A 21,071-nucleotide genomic window follows, 5' to 3' on the forward strand; every position below is an offset into this window, starting at 1 on the left:
CCCCGCACGGCAGGCTTCCACCGTCCCGTTTCTGTCCTCATTCTGTCCCTTTATTTCATTACTCTTTGCCTGACCATTCTCATTTAGCCAAAAGATACCTCTCTGCACTCGCTGTGATGGCTAGAACAATGGTGGGCGCCAGTCAGTTACGAGAAGAAAGGGAGCAGATTTGACTAGGGAACTGGTGATGAAGTTCGTCATCACTGATTTGTCATGCAACACTGATGATGTTGTATGCTGGTGACTTTTTTAATCCAAGTTACTGACCACATGTATAAATTATTTTGAGACATTTCTTTTTAGGTTACCTGTTCAAAAAGCCAAAAACCTTTGTTTCTTCCACTTCTCCTTTGACTTTCTTTCCTATTTTATAATTTTCGTAGAAGTAAGGGAAAAAAATTAATTCACTAAATATAAAATGGGTAATGTTCAGTTTTATATTTTAAATGTATTAGAGTTCAAAGTTATCAATATAATAACTTTGTCTTATTTTCGAAGATTATTCTGTTTAATGAATTTGAACATCTAATTTAGGTGGTCAGGAAAAATGAGTAGGAAGTAGTATAAGAAATAGAAAGCTTAAACAGCATGTTGATATATATGTAATAAAGAAGTTAGACATGTTGAAATCTGAAAGTTTGTATCTCTATGTAATGAGTTCTTTATTTTCTTCAGTGAGAATTATGTGATACCATATGATTTTGATTAACCTTTCTGCAGTGTTAAAATCAGTTGGAGAAAGTATTTCCTTAAACAGTTACATTGGCAATGTATCCTTGCAACTTTGAAGTAATAACATTGTCTTTTGACTACTGTCTCTTAAAATAGCAATTTTTTATTAACTCGATGAAGTAGTGCATAGATAATACAGCTGTTTAAAATTTGTGAAGAATTTTAATGTGCAGTATAACATCAAGACCCGATTTTAGTTTCTGAGTTTCTTTTTTGAGGCGTTCCAAGTATTTATAAGGCCTAATTATTTTTTATCTATTCTTTTTAGGGTCTTTTGAAGAACAAAGACAAAATTTACTTTTTTTGGGGGGGGTGGCTTAAGCAACAGATATCTAAGGTAGTTTCAATTTTCTCCCAGTTCTGAAGGCTGACATCAATTTTTTAAAAGTTCTTCATTATTAGAGTTTCATTTTTATTATGTTACAGTCCAGGAAGGTTGCCTAGCCTACTGCTACTGTTTCGGAATTTATTGAGGCTTTTTCTTCTTTCTTTTTTATTCAAGGCAATAGTTAAGGTCCATTTTTGTAACCAACTCATGGATACTTTGCAGGGCACCTGGGCTTATTATTTTATGATAGTATTCAGATCCTCCGTGTCCTTATTTATTTTCAATTTCCTCTTTGTAATTTATTTCCAGGGCAAGTTTATTCGGATCAACTTTGATGTAACTGGCTATATCGTTGGGGCCAACATTGAAACATGTATCCTTTTTCAGAATGGTATAATCCAAACTAAGAATCGTCTAATCTTCCTGCGGCCTCAGAGCAACCCTTTGGGATATCACTCCCATGATCAAGATGTTAGACTTAAGCCCAGAGATTGTGACTTGGTCAAATACTTCCAACTACTGAATATTAAGTCCAAAGTGATGTTTCATTGTTGTTGTTTGTTTACTAACACCAAGTCGTAACCGAATCACATGGCCGGGGAGGCGGAGAGCCCCACTGAGGCGAGGATTACCTCGAGATCGTTATGTGGTACTGCTCTTCAATATCGTCGCGTTCACTTAGTTTTTACTGTCTGTTTCTGATATTCATAGAGTGGGCATGTACCCATTGAGACAAGCCTTATACAATAAAAGTACAGAGTTAAAGCAGTTTCAGTTAGTGTTAAGCAGAATGAAACCAGAGGGTGAAAATTAAATCCATAGACTAGTCCTAAGAAATGATAGGTCTACATAGAATTAATTTGAGCAAAGAGATAATAAAATAGAAATGATTCTGGATTGGTACTATGCCGGTTAGGAAGGCTGCAGATGGCAGGTGCTGATGCTTGCTAGCGTGACCTCCAGTGATAGAAGTACATTGTTCCTGTCCCTCAGAGAAAGGATAGATCAACATTTTCTTGTGAATTCAGAACTGTATTTCATGTTTCTAAATACACTTAGCCAGAAAAACACAAACACTTGAAAATGCTGGGAATGGAGCTAGAGTTTCTTCTCATTGGTTTGCTGTGTCATCATTCATCCGAATGTACTGTTTACCAAATGTGGAGGATGTGTTTGGTATAGTGTGATTTAAAATTTAGGCCATGGGGCACAAACAGAATTAAATCAGTTGGTGGCCCCAGAAGTGGCAGTCATCTTCCCAAGCAGTGAAACTGGGGTCAGTGAGAGCCCAGTGTGACTGTTGGCCCAGAGACAGCCCAGGAGCAGCAAGGCAGGGTGGACCAAAAGCCCAAACAGGTCTCAGACACGTGCTTTGAACACACCAGCAGGTGTGCATACTCCGAATGAAGGAGCTGCTGGGGCGGGGCTGCTTGCCGTGCGGAAGCCGGGGCAGACTGGGCAGCGACAGGCTCCAAGTCCTGGCAGTAGCGGGTCTCTAGAATGTATGTGGAAGGAAGGCCAATAGATCACCAATCATGGGTCTCTAGGCATCATGCAGAAAATGTACATGAGGTGCTGGATGGTGAGTGGCTGGCACCACTTCTATGAGACTTTCGATGAAGGGGGGCTCTCATGGGAAGCCCAGTGGCGAAGCACATACATTTTGGAGTTCAAATTTTGATTCCTAGCTCTACCACTTACTATCTTTGCTATTTTAAGTAATGTCTTTGTGTCTTAGTTTCCTTACTAGTAAAATGGTGATAATTCTGATATTATAAGGCTTTTCCTATCTTAAAAATCTCGACATCATTTTTTATAGATTCTTACAGTCCCTTATATGGTGCTGTGTTCTTTGAATATAATCCAGGTCAGGAGCAGCGTGGGGCCAAGTGGATGCGGGAAGCACTCTGAGCTTTACGCTCCCTGTTAGGCCAGTAGTGAGAAACATAAGCTGCAGGTATTTTCTTTGCTTACAAAGTTTATTGCAGGATAGTTGATATATATCAGAGAGAGAAAATGTTTTACAAATTAAAGAGACACGGAAAGAGCACCACCTCTTCAATTTTACCCTTAACCGTCTCTGCTCAGACCTTCTGGAAAAATCTCGTGCTGTTCGTCAAGCAAAGGATGAGCGTACTTTTCATATCTTTTACCAGCTGTTATCTGGAGCAGGAGAACACCTAAAGTGTACGTTACAAGGTTTTTTACTCTTTCACATTCATTTGAATATTTTTGTTGATGTTAAATTTTTTTTGAGAGGGAAACATTTGGGGAAACAAATGTGTCTCAAAATTCTAGCTGTCACATTAGGGACATGAAAATGAAATTGAATTTCAGTGCCAAGGGGGAAACACCTTTAAGTGGCAGGCGTATGGGTGGTGTTATGTTACTTTCTTGTCCTTTTTTTTCTTTTTAAAACATTGTAAATGAGAAGATAAATGATGCATTTTCATAAAGTTTCTGTTTCAACCTTTATATAAACATAAGAAAAAAATAAATTTACTTAAGAAAATTAAGTTGAATAAATATTTGTATTACTAGATTAACCACTAAATATATGTTATGCTTCCACCAGTAGTAGGAAGAGCCTATGGTGGATTTTCCTTTTCCTTTTTCTTTTTCTTTGTTTCTTTGTTTCTTTCTTTCGTTGTCATGAATCACAAGAACTAGAAGCTCGGGCCTGAGCAGGGTAAAATGTAGGATTCTGTTCTAGATCAGAAATTCGCTGGGTATTTGAGGGAGAGGAGAAGATGCACAACTTTCCAATTTTTCCTGAGTCTCAAATTCAGTGCTTTTGTATGACTATTATATGTATTCTCTAAATCTCACAAATAGATACATGCACAGCTCTACTTTTCTCATCATAGGTTTTCTCAATTAAATACTCTTGTTGTGAAAGCATTGAACTCAGAAGTTGAGTAGAAGACCTGCAAGGAAAAAAATAAGCAACACATAGATAAAAATTCAAGATTATATATACAGCACAGGGATGTCGAACTCATTTTCACCAGGGGCCGTATCAGCCTCATGGTTGCCTTCAAAGGGCTGAATATGACTTCAACTCCTTCACAGTTAAGGAGTAGTTACATTTATACAGTTCTAAAATTATGTTATAGCATGTGATGCCGAAGAGAAGAAACCCTCAGGCTTCCAGATGGCGAGATAACTCTGCAATAGTAATGATCAGAAAATAAAATCAAAGTGTTAAAAATATAGAAAAAGAAAGCAACCAGCACACAGTAGAAGTTAATTAAGTGTGATGTAGATAAGAATTAAAGGCCAGGAGCGATCAGAAATTATCTGCAGGCGAGCATTACAAAGAAAGCTGCGAGCATGGGGTAACATCCATTACAGGGATAAATGGCCCTGTCTATTTTGATCACTCCCGAGAAACATCCTTCTGCTCTCAAGGAACACGTTTATCAAAAGGTTAAGTTAAATTCTCTCTAACCTCTGGCCCCTGAAGTACAAGTAGGCAACGGGGGTACCCGTTACAATATTCTGTGGCAACATTATACGAGTCGTATATCGCACATCACTCAAAAGCAAATTTACCACTAACTGGCTTGGAGAAGGGGCTTCTGGGCTTTGGCTGGGTTGGACGTGCCTGGTTCATCCTTCTGTATCTGCGTCTTTATCTTATATCCACATAATCTTCATATGGATCCTATGGTGTTTGCTATTAAATACTTGCTAAGGTAAGAATAAGGAGTATCAGTTCAAAAGCTTTGTAAAATACGTATTTAAATCTGAAAACAATAAGGTTTTAGTTCTCTGGAAAAGCCACATCCTTTGCCACTATCTGATTTCAAATATATTATACAAGCCACTGTCCCCCAAACTCTAGTTGAGATGTTTGCGGTTTACATTATTATTTTCCGATCCTGATACAGATGGTGGGTGATGTGTGTGCTTGTGTATTTACCATGAGTATCTAAAGAAGAGAAAGTGGGGGGGTAGGAAGTATGTGGGGGTGATGGCGGGGTGGTGACTACTGTCCCCCCGGGCTGCCAGTGCCGCCTGGGCGTGGGCATGCTTCAGCCTGTTGTTGAGCGTTCGCTTAATTGTATTCCATTCCACTTTCTTTTAGCTGATTTGCTTCTTGAAGGATTTAATAACTACAGATTTCTCTCCAACGGTTATATTCCCATTCCGGGACAGCAAGACAAAGACAACTTTCAGGAGACGATGGAAGCAATGCATATAATGGGCTTCTCTCATGAAGAGATTCTGTGTATGTGGAATTTCTCTAAGATTCTGATACTCATTTAAGTAAGACCTAAATCGGGGGTAAATAACCTAAACTAGAAAAGGATTGTGTAACTGAGAACTGCGTGTAATTTTATGAAATCCTGAGACATAACACTGAGAAGTTTTGTACAGCTAATTTTTAGTCAGAACAAATTAGGATGTGTCTCTGCTGTTTGGTGATGCAATGTTTTTATTAATTTTTTCTTTTTAATAAAGCAATGCTTAAAGTAGTATCTTCAGTCCTTCAGTTTGGAAATATTTCTTTCAAAAAGGAGCGAAACACTGATCAAGCTTCCATGCCAGAAAATACAGGTAAGCTAATAACTGCTGATTTTATATTTCTTTTTTTATTATATTTTATTGATTAAGCTATTACAGTTATCCTGATTTTTCCCCCCTTAGTCCCCTCCACCCAGCACCCCCACTTCCGGAGGCAATGCCTCCAGCCTTGGTCACGTCCATGGGACATGCCTGTGAGTTCTTTGGCTGCTCCATTTCCTCTGTACCTACCTATTGTACCTTTTAATCCCCTCACTTCTCACCCATTTTCCCACACCTACCCTCCCATCTCTTTATCTTTAACCTTTACATTTTAATTAGGATGTGTCTTGGAGTGGGCCTCTTTGTGTCCATCTTGTTTGGGACTCTCTGCTTCCTGGACTTGCATGTCTATTTCCTTCACCAGATTAGGGAAGTTTTCTTTCATGATTTTTTCAAATAGATTTCCAATATCTTGCTCTTTTCTCTTCTTCTGGCACCCCTATGATGTGAATGTTGGATTGCTTAATGTTGTCCCACAGGCTGCTTACACTATCCTTGTTTTTTGGATTCTCTTTTTTTCATTGTTCTGAATAGTTGTTTTTTGTTTTTCTTATGTTCCATATCATTGATTTGATTCTCAGCTTCATCCACTCTACTGTTGTTTCCCTGTAAATTTTTCATTATTTCAATTAGTATATCCTTTGTTTCTGACTGAATCTTTTTTATGCTGCTGAAGTCCTCATAAGTTCCCTGAGCATCCTTATAACCAGTGTTTTGAACTCTGCATCTGATAGATTGCTTATCTCTATTTAGTTTAGCTCTTTTTCTGGAGTTTTCATCTGTCCTTTCATTTGGGCTGTGATTCTTTGGCTCCTCATTTTGGCAGCCTCCCTGTGTTTGTTTCTGTGTGTTAGGCAGAGCTGCTTTGACTCCATGTCTTCGTAGTGTAGCCTAATGTCATAGGTGTCCTGTAGGCTCCAGTGACACAGCCTCCCCTGTCACCCAAGCTGGTTACTCGAGGTGTACCCTTCATGTGGGCTGAGTACACCCTCCTCTTGTAGTTGAGCCTTGGTTGCTGTTGGCAGATCAATGGGAGGGATTTACCCAGGCCAGTTAGCTGCAAGGACTGGCTGTGACCACTGATCACCACCCTCTGCCCTCTGCGGAGGATCAGCTGTGCAGGGGCAGGGTGTTGGTGCTCTGATATGGTCTGTAGCTGTCCACTGGGAGCGTTGGCCCTGGGGTTTCCTGGGTGGTACAAGCTGAGATCAGCTCCCACCTGAGTTTTGCCCGGGGCCACCCTGCCTGAGTTATAAAGCAATCTGAGATGGCTGCTCCTTGTGCTGGGCTTGGAGATTTCCAGGTGTAGCCAGCCAAGCTGTAAATCTAGGCAGCTAGTTCAGAGCCTGTGGCTCATGGAGGCCAGCTGTGGCCTGTTTGAGAGGATTTAGGAAGTTGTGAAACATGAGCCAGGACCAGCCATTCATATGGAAAAGCAGGTTGGGTGGGCCCATAAATTGGGTGGGGAAGAGCCTCTGGGGATCTCCAAGGTAGGTCAAACAGTGTTAACCAGGTTGATAGAATCTTACATGAGGCACCTGTCTGCCAGCTCTGTTGGGGGAGGGCCCTGAAAAGGGACAATGGCCTCTGCTTGCCTTGTGATTCTATATTTCTATTTAGATGGTTTGTTGTTGTGTTCTCCCAGAACATGTTTTAGTGCAAACATACAATGCACTCCTGAAGCATTTCCACAAGACTGTGTGCCAATCTGATGTCATAAATGAGGGAAGAGGGTGTGTGCAGGACAAAACGTGGTGCTTGAGGCGCTGCCGAAGCACTGGGGGGCATTAGGAACTGGTGGACAGGAGGAGAGGAAGCTGCAGAGAGCACACAGCTCATCCGGAAGGGAGCTGCGGCTACTGAGCTCTGACCGATTTTTACCTTGGAACAGAGGCCCAGTCTTTGTCTTTCGTGGCTTTGACACTTTTGAAGAATGATGGCCAGTTATCAATAGTTTGGAAATTGTTCCTGCTTTTGGGTTTGTCTGATGTTTCTTCCTGATTAAATTCAAGTTATGCACGTGGTAAGAATATCACAGAAGTGATGCTGTGCCCTTCTTGATACATTGTTATCAGGAGCCTATGTCCATTTGTCTCATTATTGGGATGTTAACTTTATTGCTTGACTAAGGCAGAGCCTACCAGGTTTCTCCACTATCAGATTATTATTTTCCCTTCGTAATAAGCATTTGGGAGAGGAGAGGAGGGAGGGAGACACTTTTTGACCTACTAGTTAGAGCACACGTGGCAAACACAAGGCCCGTGGGCCGAATCCCGCCCTCCACCTTGTTTCTACCCGGCGGCAGCGCTGAGCTCCTTGTCCCTAGTTAAGGAGTAGTTACATTTATACAGTCCTAAAATTACATTGAGCCCTTTGAAGGCAACGGAGAGGCTGATGTGGCCCCTGCTGAAAATGAGTTTGACACCCCTGACTTAGAGCATCCATTATGATTCTTACCTGAAACGGTATTGCTTGTGGTGTATGTGAAGTGATAACTTTCTATTTACATCATTCTTTTATATTTATTCCCTGGAATTCTACTCTAAGGAAGAGCTTTCGCTTTTTTATTCATTTAATTATTTATATCAGTATAGATAACATGGACTCTTATTTAAATAATTCTATGGGTTTGCAATTCATTTTATAGTTATTTATTTAACCTTGTCCTTGATTTGGTCATTAGAAGTTAGAACCCCTTCAGGTTAGCTCTTAGGTTATCTTGACACGATTCTGCCACTTTTTAAAAAAGCAGTTTCTTACTTTATGGCACCACAAAATGTTCCAGGCTCATTTTGTATTTTTCCAACCCCGGCCCTGGCATTGGCCTTTTCTCTGCTGTTTCCCCATATTGAAGAACGGTGTTTCGCTCCCAGTGTGTGGGTGCTGGTCGTGCCAGGGTCTCGTTTGCTTCTGACTTCTCTCAGAGGACACACGCATAGACTCACAATCCTCTCTTCATTTTTGTGTATGTATATATATTAAAGATCTCCTTTTCTTTATTTGAAACTCCTTTCTCTGACAGTAAGAAATCTGGCTTCTCTCCAATATATTTGTTCCATCCTAGAACACCCATAAAGTAGCTTCAGAATTACTAACCTCTGACCCTCCTCACCAGTGTGCGGTATCTGGGTGCGGTTCTTCAGCGTCAGAGTATGTCGTCAAAGTCCCGCTTCACCCTCCCCTCCTGCCTCCACATGTTTTCACTGGTATCGTAGGTAGCTTCATTTGTTTGTTTGTATTGCACTTTGCCCCCCCACTACCATCCTTTTTTTTTTTTTGCTTATTTTTTAGTATATGCCACATATAAATAATTCTAAAAGTCAGAACTACAGAAAAATGTGTAGTTCTCTTTGATTTTGTTTCCCCCAACCGCCATCTCTCCCACTCTGTTCCCTTCCTCCACTCCCTCTGCCCTGTTTCCGCCTGCCCGTCGGAGTCAGCCTCATCCGTTGCTGATTTATTCTTCCTTGAGCAGCACTTTTCAGCCCTGCAGTAAGCGTTCAGCCCCCAAGGTGCCAGCTCTCCATAAAGAGAATAAGTTCCAACGTCTGTTTAAACATTTAGTCACATTTCTTTATAATGACATCATAAAGTCCACGCGCTTGCCATGGTCCAGATGACCAGTAAGTTTCCTGTTTCCTAGGCTTTAATTATTGTGTTTTATTTTACTTCCGGAACTTTCTCCTCTAAGCTTGGCTCTTTGAAATAGATAGTCGCAGGAAAGGAAATAAGAGGCAGACAGAAGAACATACATTGTGCCGAAAGATACGTGCTTCAACATTTTAATGGCAAAAAGGGAGCTACCTTAAAAGTAAACCAAGATACAACCACACTGTGAAGTATATTTGTTAGCTGTTAAAATGGCATTTATCATGATGCAAAGCAGAGGGGTCTGGGCAATTTCCCTTTGGTACTTCTTCGTATTTCTTAACTGCCTATCCAGTACACATACACATGCATTCATGCACTAACTAAAAGGAGCCAAGACCGGGCAGCACAGGCAGAGCAGCCAGTGAGAGCCAGTGAGAAGAGCACTTCCAAAGCAGAGGAAGTGCTCGCTGAGGCCCAGCCCACCCTGCCCCGCCGGCCCCGACAGGGCGCCTGGCTAGCCTGGACTAGGGCTTAGAAGTCACTTGGGTAGGTTACGCTTGTAATAAATATAATGCAAAACATGCTTACCCTTAGAAAAATTTATTGTTATTTTAATGCTTAATTCAAAAGTAATTGTGATAATTTGTGCATTTGTTGGACCTTGGGCATATTACACAGTGAACTTCTGGTGAGGCAGGTGCCCTAATGCTGATAAGAATCAACAATAACAGAAGTCGCAGCCATGTACTGAGTACTTCATGATAGCCGTGTATTCAAATAATTGCTTTTTAAAAAGCTTTTAGATTTCTTGCCTCCTAAAATATTATTAGGATCATTATGTGACAATGACCTTAGTAACATGATGATTTCAACTATAGTAAACACCGTTTCCCTCATTCTGTGTGTTACCTATGGGTTCTGAGACTCAGTGACCTGCATTATTAACTGTAATAAGTAATTGTTGGCCAACCATCTCTCACGGCCTAAGACGAGTGTTATTAATTTGAAAGAATGAAGGTATTTTTCATCAGACCTAAAACTTTTATTTAGTTTATTTCTTGATATAATTTAATAATCATTACATTATATTATATAATCATTAAGTTATATTAAATTAAGTCGTATTGATTATATAATTTAATGATTATTAAAGGTTTTTCAAGTGTGTGTTGAATATACTGTGACTAGATAATAATTAGGAGTCTAGTATTTAGGAGACTTTTTTACACTCTAGCTGCACAGAAGCTCTGCCATCTTCTTGGGATGAACGTGATGGAGTTTACGCGGGCTATCCTTACCCCCCGGATCAAGGTCGGCCGAGACTACGTGCAGAAAGCCCAGACCAAAGAACAGGTACACTTATCATTAATTATTATGTATTTGTCTGAATGATTGGCATGTAACAAACTGAATCAGTTAACGCAGTATGATATGGACGTTTCTTGGTACTAATTGAGTGTTTTTTTCTCTTGCATAGTTTTTTTGGGTTTTTCGTTTTTGTTTTTTAGAAAAATTTTAAAGATGGCTTTTTTTTAATTAAGGGAATTTGAGATACCACCTTGAGTTTTCCCCAGGTAGATAGATTTTCCAGGGGGACAAAGCTGTGTGCTTCTGGAGCCCATCCAGCAGGGTGATCCTGCTCCTTGTGCCTGTCTGGGTGGCACAGCACCGAGCATACAGGAGTGGGGTTCACCCACTTCCTGGTAGACTCCTTTAAGGCTCCAAACAGAAATGCTGCGCAGAACCCCAGGGACATAGGGAGGGGTTTACTTTTACTGGCATCTTCACCCTTCCCTTAAATTCATAATAACAGCCATTAATACTTTGTTGAGATCATTTCCAGAATAAAAGGTTGGTGTTGTGTAATTATAGGCAGATTTTGCAGTAGAAGCGTTGGCAAAAGCTACCTATGAGCGGCTCTTTCGCTGGCTTGTTCACCGTATCAATAAAGCTCTGGATAGGACCAAACGCCAGGGAGCATCTTTCATTGGAATCCTGGATATTGCTGGATTTGAAATTTTTGAGGTATGTCTTCCCTCCTGCTCTTCCTTCAGCTTATTCTTTTAACAGCTGTTAATTCAGGCTCACTATGGGCACTCACTGTGCGGCGCCAGGCACTGGGGATATAACAGTAGATCAGCAGGTATGTAGTCCCCGCCATTCTAGTAGAGAGTCAAACAGTGAGTGAGAAATAACCATTACATTCTCAGAACTGTAAATAATGAAGTGGAAGGGGTGCTGTGATAGGAAAATTGGGGAGACCAACCTTGGACAGCTGAGTCATGGGAGGTGTCTCTCCAGTGGTGACATGAAGCATGCTTAAAGGAGGAGACACCCCAGCCTCTGCAGGTTTTCCAGGCAGTAGTCCTGTCTGGGAGAGAATTTGTCGGATGTTAGAGATTGCTAGAAAGCCAGCGTGACTAATTGTAGCTGACCAAAGGGAACTGTAGTGTGGTGTGGGGCAAAAGCAGAAGTAGGGAGACCACCGAGGCCATTGGCCATTGTAGCGGACCAGGGCCAGGGGATGGTGCTGGCTCGGGAGTCAGGAGTGGGCTGTGTGAGATGCAGAAGGGAGGCAAGATCATGATCTCTGTTTTGAAAATAAACCATAGGATGTGATGGTGGGTTTCAGTGTATTTTATTATTGATCTGACTAGATTTTTCCAAACATGTACTCACCATCAATCCAGCAAAGGCTTGTACAATAGTTATATACCTGCAAAGAAAAGTTGATAAGCTTTTGGTCTCATAAATATTTATATCTTTACCTCTCCTTTAATAGGCTGACTGTATATATACATAAGGCACAAATAATAAATTAAGTACTCCTTGGGACCACTGTGCTAGTTTGGCCACTAATGGATATTGAATTGCTTTTCTAAGTCTATTTTTATGAAATCAAAAGTGTTACTCGTATAAGCAGTTTTGTCTGGAACTTCAGCTGCCACAACAACAAATGGCCTTAATGTGTATTGATCTGTAAAGAACTTGAGCAGCCACGAAAGGCGGCTGGGGAAATGGGCAGAGTTCGCAGGGAAGGAAACGGAAATGTCCATAACTTAAATATCCCATTGCCTTTCTATGTATAAGCAACCAGAACATATAATGAAAGGAAAGAATCTGATTTCCAACTGCAATAAAAACAGATGAAATGCATGAGAATAAATTTAAGAAGAAATGGGCAAGATTTAGTTGATGATTTTACAATGGCTACTGTGAAACATAACAGACTTGAACAACTGATAAAACATACAGTGTTCTTGGATAGGAAAATAAACGTACACTATAAACGTATATATCAATACTATAAACGTGTACATCTTCAAGAGGCTATTAAAGGATATAAAAGCTGTGGAGCTTCAAGAAGTATGGATTTGACATACAAATACATAAACAGTAGAAAAAATATGCGCTGATGCTAGACGCTCAAGGTTGTTTACTGATCATCATTCGTCACGGAAAAGAACAGAAAAAGCCTAAGTGCCCGCCGTTAGGAGATGGGTTCAATCACTCATGAGATACCCATAGTACTGAGCACTGGGCTCCCACTATGAAGACTGGGGTAGCGTAACTTACTGATACGGAATGACTCCGAGTACATTGCTCAGTTAAAAAATAAGACAACACACATTCATAAGTGCACAGAATATTTCTGGAAGGGTCACAGGAAACAAGTGACAGTGCCTGACTCCAGGGAGATGAGGTAGGGAATCAGAGTGAGACAGTGTTTTTTGTAAGGTTTTAACTTTGTACCACGCGTCACCAATTTAAAAATTGATTGTTTTCGTTGGTAGCTTAAATATGGAAGAAAAACAGAAATTTATTTTTAAAAAATACTACCATATGTAGCAGGAAGGCTAAACAGAGAGGAAGGCAGAGCGAAACCATTCACATAAACATGAATAAGCACAATCGGCGGTCGGCAGATATTTCTGTGGTCCGCTAGAAATACCGTGTGCGAGCGAGCAAACACCGGCCTGCCTTGCTAGCATGGCCTCATTCCAAAATAGGGAGTGTAATACCTCCGCGGGGGTGGAAGGCTGGAATGCCTTTTCAGACTATAAGTTACTACTTGGAAACTGATTGCCCCTGCCCTCATTGAAGGCCACTCTTCATAATGAAAGAGGTTATTATGGGCACATGCTGCTGTGTGAATAGTGTGAAGGCAGGAAAACAGGTTGAGCACTTCTAATATAGAAGGTGATTGTTTTAAGAATATTGTACCTATCGATTCATCCACTGTCCATTCATCCCATTTACAGCACAATAGAAAAGTGGGCAGAGTTCACAGAGAAGGAAACAGAAATGTCTGTAACTTAGGAGAAGATGCTCAAGTTCACTTCGTAAGAGCCGTGCACTGTCACTTTTGATACTGGCAAAGGTCAACCACTTGGGTGTGTGTGTGATAGGGAGATTGAGAGAGAGATCCCTCGGTTCAGTCACTGTCATTAGCTAGATGCAATAATGTAGTTGATACCTAATTAACTTTTAATGAATTTTTTTGATAACTAGGTGACTATTCCTGTTTTTCCTTCCTCTCCCCATGTTTGGAAAACCATTCTTTCAACAATGTAGCTGAACTCCTTTGAACAACTTTGTATCAACTACACCAACGAGAAGCTGCAGCAGCTGTTCAACCACACCATGTTCATCCTGGAGCAAGAGGAGTACCAGCGTGAAGGCATCGAGTGGAACTTCATCGATTTTGGCCTCGATCTGCAGCCGTGCATTGACCTGATAGAGAGACCCGTAAGAGTGTTTACTTGCTGTTTGGCTTTCAGTTGTTCTGTAGGCAGGGCCTTGAGTTTTTTCTTGGCATAATCTGAGGCAAATTACCCTTCTAATCAGCATTAATTTTCTAATCTAAATTTCCCAGGAAGGTGATGCTTTGATAAAATACCTATTTAAAAAGTAAGTAACATGCCAATAAGAACCTTCTTTGGCTCTCTTTTCTTGCAGCCTTCTTCTTTTGCTTGGGTGTGTGAATGAATTGGCTAATGTTCCCTGGGTCTTCACAGACTGCAGATACCACGGAAGTGTAGCGGTCACATTTGCCTTCAACCCTCAGCACCTGTCAGAGGGCGTGGGGCTCCACCTGGCTCACTTCCCAGGCAATGTAGTGACACTTCATCTAGCCAAAACTAAGACGTGGCATGTGAATCCATTTTTTAGATAACTAAAACCTATCCTTGTGAGTACAGAGATAATTCTATTTTGGCAAATAGTTGTGTTTTTTAAAGTTAGGCAGATATATTTTTGTAGCAATCTTAGCAAGCATCAGAGATCATTTTCTTTTGGTTCAGTGTCATGTAGAAATACATGAAACATGTATGACTAATTCACTTATGAAACTCCATGACCTCAAGCATATTGATGAGTTGCCTTTGTATACCCTGGCAGCAGGTAGCTTGTGCTCATTTTATTTTGCTAACTACCAAAATATAGGAAAACTACAACAGAATTAAGCACTGATACCCGTAATTGGCATAAAGTTCTAATGCTAGTTCTGTAGGTGTGTTCTCACCCCGAGGGGTCTCTGGTGAGGAGCTCTGGGCTTTGAAGCGATTCTTTTTTGTGCTCTCGGGTCTCTGCCACCTGTGCTCTCTGTGTTTGAGGAGGTCTGAGGGCTAATGCCCACAGCCTGGATGGTACAGTGCTGGCAGTCAGAAGCAGGGAGAAAAGGACCTAGAGGACCGTCACCTTGTTAGAGGTATACTGGGGGCACATGAGCAGTTGGGGGTGAGGGAAGTCACAGAGTTTTTGTTTCGCTCCTACATCCGAGATGCTTTTACCTTTCCGGGCACTCTGGCTGCTTGTTTAGAGCAGAACTTGGAAACTACTGGCATTTGGGAGGAACCTGCCCCCATGTGCCCGGCCGCATTATTTAGAAGTAACAGTCCAGGCATTCTGGTAGTGGCTCCCAGTGAATGCCCACGTGTGCGCAAACATGCGACTGTATGTCCTTGCTGCTCTGTTGTCCAAAGTGTTGTTTGGGCATTTATATAAATAAAGGAATGGAACATTTCATGTTAGTATTATAACGATCATATGATGTATTTGAACGTATTTATATAATATTGGAAGCTCTGTGTTTTAAGGAAGTATTAGCCATGTATCTGCACTTGCAATTTAGGATGGAAAAGAATCCATAAGAGTTGCTGAATGCATCTCTTTGCAGGAATAATTGTACCAAAACTCTTCCAAATGGAAAATTATCAACCCTATTTTTAAAAATAATTTTAGAGGGTTTTAAAATCTGATGGTTTTTTGACCTTTAAATGAATCTTAGGAATATACATTAAAAAAAAATTTTTTTTTAATCCTCACCCAAGAACGTGGTTTTTAAATTGATTTGAGAGAGGAAGGGAAAGACGGGGTGGGGGCGTGGGTGGAGAGAGAACATCAATGTGAGAAACACCAATCAGTTACACACCTGTACGCACCCCATCTGGGGATCGAACCCACAACCCAGAAATGTGCCCTGACCAGGAATTGAACCCACAACCTTTTGGTGTATGGGATGACGCTTTAATCAACTGAGCCACTGGCCAGGGCAGGAATATACATTTTTAATGTTACTCAACTGCATTTCTTTTGCTTTATCTTCTTAGGCAGAGTACTTTATATATTTTTTTTCCTCACTCTCACGTGATGCTTTTATTGTAAAAGTGAGAATAATAGGGAAAAGTAAACATTTCCACCTTAGTGACTAACTCACAGGAAAGATAGGTGAGGCAGAAAGGGTTTGATGGTCACATTTTTAATTGTTTTGTTATATTTCAGTTATTTTGTTGGGTGTTGCTGGGTTAGGATAAGATCAAGGCAGCAAAAAATTATTAAATCCTCAATCACAGCCTGGAAATAAAAAGATTGGGGGTGCTGTGGGGTTGTGGGGAGTAGATAACATGGCCCCGGTCCTTAGGGGCCTGAACTTGAAGCCAGGGAACAGAAGAATAAAGCATGGTGGTTAGTTCATTGGTTTCCTGGTTCCCTGTCTCAGTGATGCTCTGAATTTGGTGAAGGTAAAGGCCACGCTTGGCTGCCAGTGTCACAGGAGGTTTCACAAGGTAGGTGTCGGGAAGGCAGTAGGAGAACGTTCCGGAGCTACATTCCAGAAATTAGCAGGTGAGCAATGTATTGATAGTAGTATTTTAGGAAAATTATTCAGTCAGGGTGTTCAGAAAGTACTGGAATGGGGAGGATATGCCAGCGACAACTAGATATCGAAGGACAATGAGCAGAATAAAGTACTTCCTTTTTTTCCTCACTCCTTTCCGCCACTCCTCTCTCCCTCCCCCCTCCCTCCCTATACTGCTTATACTGGCACTTCTAGGCTTTTTCCAAGAAAAAATTTAGAGTGTACCTTTTTATTTCTCCCGTGAGTAGTCACCGTAAAGGAGAGACATTTCAGAAAGGGGAGGGAGGGAATTCAGGTTTTAATGCTGACTTGCTCTTCAGGTCAGTTGTTCTTTAGGATTACCTTATTCTACTTATCCGTAGAAACATAGAGTTCATAATAGTAGCAAATTTAACTATAGCCTGTAGAGTGATAAGGGACAATAATTCTATTGATGGTTCTTTCAAAATGGAGAGTGAGGACTTTCTGTAGAAGGAGAATAAATACCTAGAAAGCGACTTGCCAGTCTTAACCTCCTCCCCGCAAACCCAGCCCCTGCCCAGCTTGGGGAGGGGCGGCAGAGGGTGGGGGGGGGTTCAACACTCTGAAAGCTGCTTACAAAGCCCCTGATAGTGCCTCTGGCCTCAGACGGATATAGTCTCTCATATAGCTCTTTAAGAAACCCCCAATTGAAAAAAGTGTTACCGGTGAATTTGACATTGAAGCATGAAGCAGGACAAATAAAAAGGAGACACAATAATGGATATTCATAATTATGCTGTCACTGAGTCATTTAGAAAAGGCTAAATTATGTTTGGGATCCTATTTCAGAAGCTAGAAATAATTTTATTAGAGGGGAATTGAAAATTAAAAATTATGGTCAAAAATGGAATGTTGCTTATCTTATTAATATGGTATTTCATTTCTCAAAGTTGTCAGATGACTAGGCATATTGAGTTATCTGCCACTCTGACCCTTTGTTTTTCTAGGGTTTTCCTAGTCCCAGTTGCCTTTGATTATAGTCTCTTTTTAGCTGCTCCAAAGCCCTGCGGTTTCTTTTCAGTGGGGGAGCCACAAACAAGACAGCCGTGGAGTGAGGGCCTCGGTGTCGGGGCTCCCTGCAGCGCGGCTCTCAGCTTCTACCTGCTGCATTTGGCTCCACCCCCACCTTCCTCCGACCATATTGCTACAGTATTTCATTTGTATTTAGCTATAACCTCTTGTTACTTTTTAAGCAGTATTTGTATAGAGCCTTCTCTTCCCCAGTAAACATAAAGGCTTTGTGAGTTGAAGAAAACTGGTCCTAGAGATTTATTCAAAAAACTGATGCACCCCACAATTGGTAGGTTCAGTCTTGCATCGCAAATTGCCATGTTGGCAGTATGGCAATGAATAATGATCCGGAAGCACAACAAAACAAACCACTATTTAAATATTTTATTTAGCTTGCGTGTGTACCCCCACCTTCCTCCAAAAAAGAAGTCACCGCACTGATTGTTGAGTTCCAGAGAAGGGCAGGCCGTAGGCACATACCCTACAATTCGCTCTTTCAGAGGGTACAGTCCCGTGGCTTGAGTACATTCCCCGAGCTGTGCAACCGTTAGCACTGTCTGACTGCACATTTTCATCATCCCAGGAGGAAACCGCGAGCCTGTTAGCAGGCCATCCCTGTCCGCCTCCCCCCGGTGCCTGGCTGCTCTCATCTACTTCATGTCTCCAGGTCTCTTTCAAGGAGCTAGTTGAGTGAAATAAGTCTCTCAAATGTTTGTTGAAATGAATATATAAAGTACTTGATAAATCATTTCATCACCTTCCATATACTCTACTTATTAATAGTTTAAAATATGTCACCAAGTGTGAAGCAGTATATTCTATTTAATCCTTACTTAACCAGAAACTTAAATTTATTAGGATATAAAATATCTGAAGCATTCCACCTAGTGGAGGTTTTTGAATAATTTACCCATCCAGTCATTGAATACAGATATTCGGTTTCGTCTTTCCACATCCTAGTTCCCTTTCGCTGTCATTCATGTGCTGTGTTTTGGGACCATCTACTTGGAATTAATTCACCTACAATTTACATATGTGTGTTTATGAGTTAAGTTGCTCGTCCATTGTCTCACCATCACTTATTTAGTAGTTTGAGACCTCTGTGTTTGGATTATAGGCGTGGTTTGGACATTACCTTCTCTCCTAACAGTTTGTTTTTCATAGATCTTTGTAAAACTCTGTTTTTGGAAGTTAAACAGCCAAATCTAATGGATATTTAAAGTGCCGTGCAAAACTTGTCAGTTCCTATTGCCTCTCGTTCTCAGGCTAACCCTCCCGGTGTACTTGCCCTTCTGGATGAGGAGTGCTGGTTCCCTAAAGCCACTGATAAAACCTTCGTTGAAAAACTAGTTCAAGAGCAAGGTTCCCACTCCAAGTTTCAGAAACCTCGGCAGCTGAAAGACAAAGCTGACTTCTGCATTATCCATTATGCAGGGAAGGTACGAGTGGAATGACTTGATTAAAAGTACTGCGTTTGAAGTTTTGCTACATTTGGTGAAGTTTACAAGAAATGTGCTGATAAACATTTGTAAATCCGTAAATACAGTATACATTACAAATGCACTGCCTTTGTCACAATCCCTTTTTTTCATCGATCTGTGAACATTTGTGGGGAAGACTTTAAATGATTCTTGGGTTTTTGTTTGTTTGTTTTACGCATCTCACCACGGTTGCCTGTGGCGTGGCCAGGTGGACTACAAAGCAGACGAGTGGCTGATGAAGAACATGGACCCTCTGAACGACAACGTGGCCACACTCCTGCACCAGTCGTCAGACCGATTTGTCGCAGAGCTTTGGAAGGATGGTAAGAATGTGCTTATGCGTGTGATTAAGATTGGCCAGAATTGTTTGCAGTTAAGGATTATATGTTGTTCTCTTATATACATATGTGTGCATATATATCAGTATTTTCCTTTAAAACTCTTTCCCTAGAGCAGGGCTGCCGTTCTGTGTGAATTATCCCACTGTAAGAATACATGGGTAACAAGACATCTGCCTTCTTGGGCAGACGCTATGGGGAGTGTGGAAACATTCTGGCTCAGAGACAAAAGACCTGCGCATATGCCTCAGGCCACCCTGGTCCCAGTTAGGTTATAATCCTGAGACAAAGCCTGAGAAGCCCTGTGCACTTTCTCTGTGGCATGCAGGTCAGCTGAGCTGCGTCCTTAGCCATTGCCAGCCTTCCACACACACGCACAAAGTGACTGATGAGTGCACTCAGATACCTGCTTGTAGATCGGTTTCTATTTCCATAAGTCTTCCTAGTTCTTTGTTTACACGAACCTCAGGCAAAGATTTTAGCAATTTTTTTTTTTTTAAGATTTTATGTACTTTTTAGAGAGAGGGGAAGGGAGGGATAAAGAGAGGGAGAGAAACATCAATGCGTGGCTGCCCCTCACATGCCCCACACTGGGGACCTGGCCTGCAACCCAGGCATGTGCCCTGACTGGGAATTGAACTAGTGACCCTTTGGTTCTCAGGCCTGCCCTCAATCCACTGAGCCGCACCAGCCAGGGCTTAGCAGTTTTTTTTTTTATCATAGACTAGAAAATGTTGCTAGTACCAGAGAAACAGACCATCTCTGTGTATATATGCCTAGTGGGATCCAGTGTCTTTCAGAGCTGAGCTCTCACTGCTACGTTTCCTCCTGATTGTATCCCACCTCTTCGCTTGGCCTCAGGCCATGCACGACCTTAGCCCAGATCTTCCCCTTGCGAGGCCTTGACCCCGAAACAGGGCCTGTTCAGTAACCCTGGCTCGCTGGCTCACGTCTACTTTTCTGTATAGATCAAGAGCTTGTAATCTAGCTGTCTTCTCAGAGGCAGAGAGAAAGAAATACAGAAAACAGAGGAGAAGCATTTAGCCAATTGGGGCAAAAGGAAAGACTTAGAAAGAGAAGAGTGAACGCAGAGAAAGTGAGTAGGGGGAAAGATAACCCGTCAAAGACAGTCCAGTCAAGAACAATCTTGTACATCAGCCCAGGGGAATGTGAGGAGCCCGCAGGGTGGGGTGCACTGTACACATGGGGGTGTGGGTCCTGGGAGGAGACTGTGTAAAAGGAGGGGTTTGTGAAACCCGTTAGGTGTCCAACAAGTAAAACAAGCTTTTTACCTTTATGCCCTTGGAAGAAAGTCTTCAAATGACGCTGAGTGTCAGTGTACTTGCAGTGACCCGGTCAGCCGGGTGCCGCATGAGGAGGAGAAGAGAAGCAGGAAGCTAGTGTGGCACTGGCGGTGCCTTCATAGTTGTGGGACTCCGGACCCTGTCGCCGTGAAATGTTAGAGTGGAATCTGAGGAACTGGAACCAGAGCAGGAAAAGGACTCTGAGCTCCGCTTGTCAGAGGGTGTCCACAGGTGCTAGAGAAACAGCACCGGTGAGCTGGAACTGCGCGTGGGAAGTGTCACAGAGGGAAGAGGAAGGAGTGACGCTGCCAGTCGTGAATGCCTGCATTCTGTCAGCAGTCAGTTCTGTTGTGCCTGGTCTGGGCACGGTGTGGGCTGGAATTGCCCATGGTTCCCCTCCTCCTGGCACTCCTCTTAGGTCTGAGGGCACAGGAAAGGGAGTGAGCCATGTAGCCAGGTTTGAGGGCCAAAGACTCCTGGCGAGTGCTGTGTGCGTGGCACGGGACGAGCTTTTAGCAGCGTACAGCACAGCAGGGCCTCCCTTTACCCAGGGTG

General features: G+C 41.9%; 1 protein-coding gene across 6 annotated transcripts in view; it reads left to right on the forward strand.

Annotated features, from left to right (window-relative positions):
- Nucleotides 1–21,071, forward strand: part of MYH10 (myosin heavy chain 10) — a 139,675-nt gene that overhangs the window by 68,292 nt on the left and 50,312 nt on the right. For all 6 annotated transcript variants that reach the window (XM_045199183.3, XM_045199186.3, XM_045199184.3 and 3 more), the window contains 9 exons: nt 1,370–1,433; nt 3,149–3,247; nt 5,151–5,294; nt 5,528–5,623; nt 10,458–10,576; nt 11,096–11,248; nt 13,799–13,972; nt 18,659–18,832; nt 19,083–19,197. In XM_045199183.3, coding sequence (XP_045055118.1) covers nt 1,370–1,433; nt 3,149–3,247; nt 5,151–5,294; nt 5,528–5,623; nt 10,458–10,576; nt 11,096–11,248; nt 13,799–13,972; nt 18,659–18,832; nt 19,083–19,197 — 1,138 coding nt within the window. The remainder of the gene's footprint in view (nt 1–1,369; nt 1,434–3,148; nt 3,248–5,150; nt 5,295–5,527; nt 5,624–10,457; nt 10,577–11,095; nt 11,249–13,798; nt 13,973–18,658; nt 18,833–19,082; nt 19,198–21,071) is intronic.

The sequence above is a fragment of the Desmodus rotundus genome, chromosome 9, assembly GCF_022682495.2.
Source record: "Desmodus rotundus isolate HL8 chromosome 9, HLdesRot8A.1, whole genome shotgun sequence".
NCBI classification, from domain to species: Eukaryota; Metazoa; Chordata; class Mammalia; order Chiroptera; family Phyllostomidae; genus Desmodus; species Desmodus rotundus.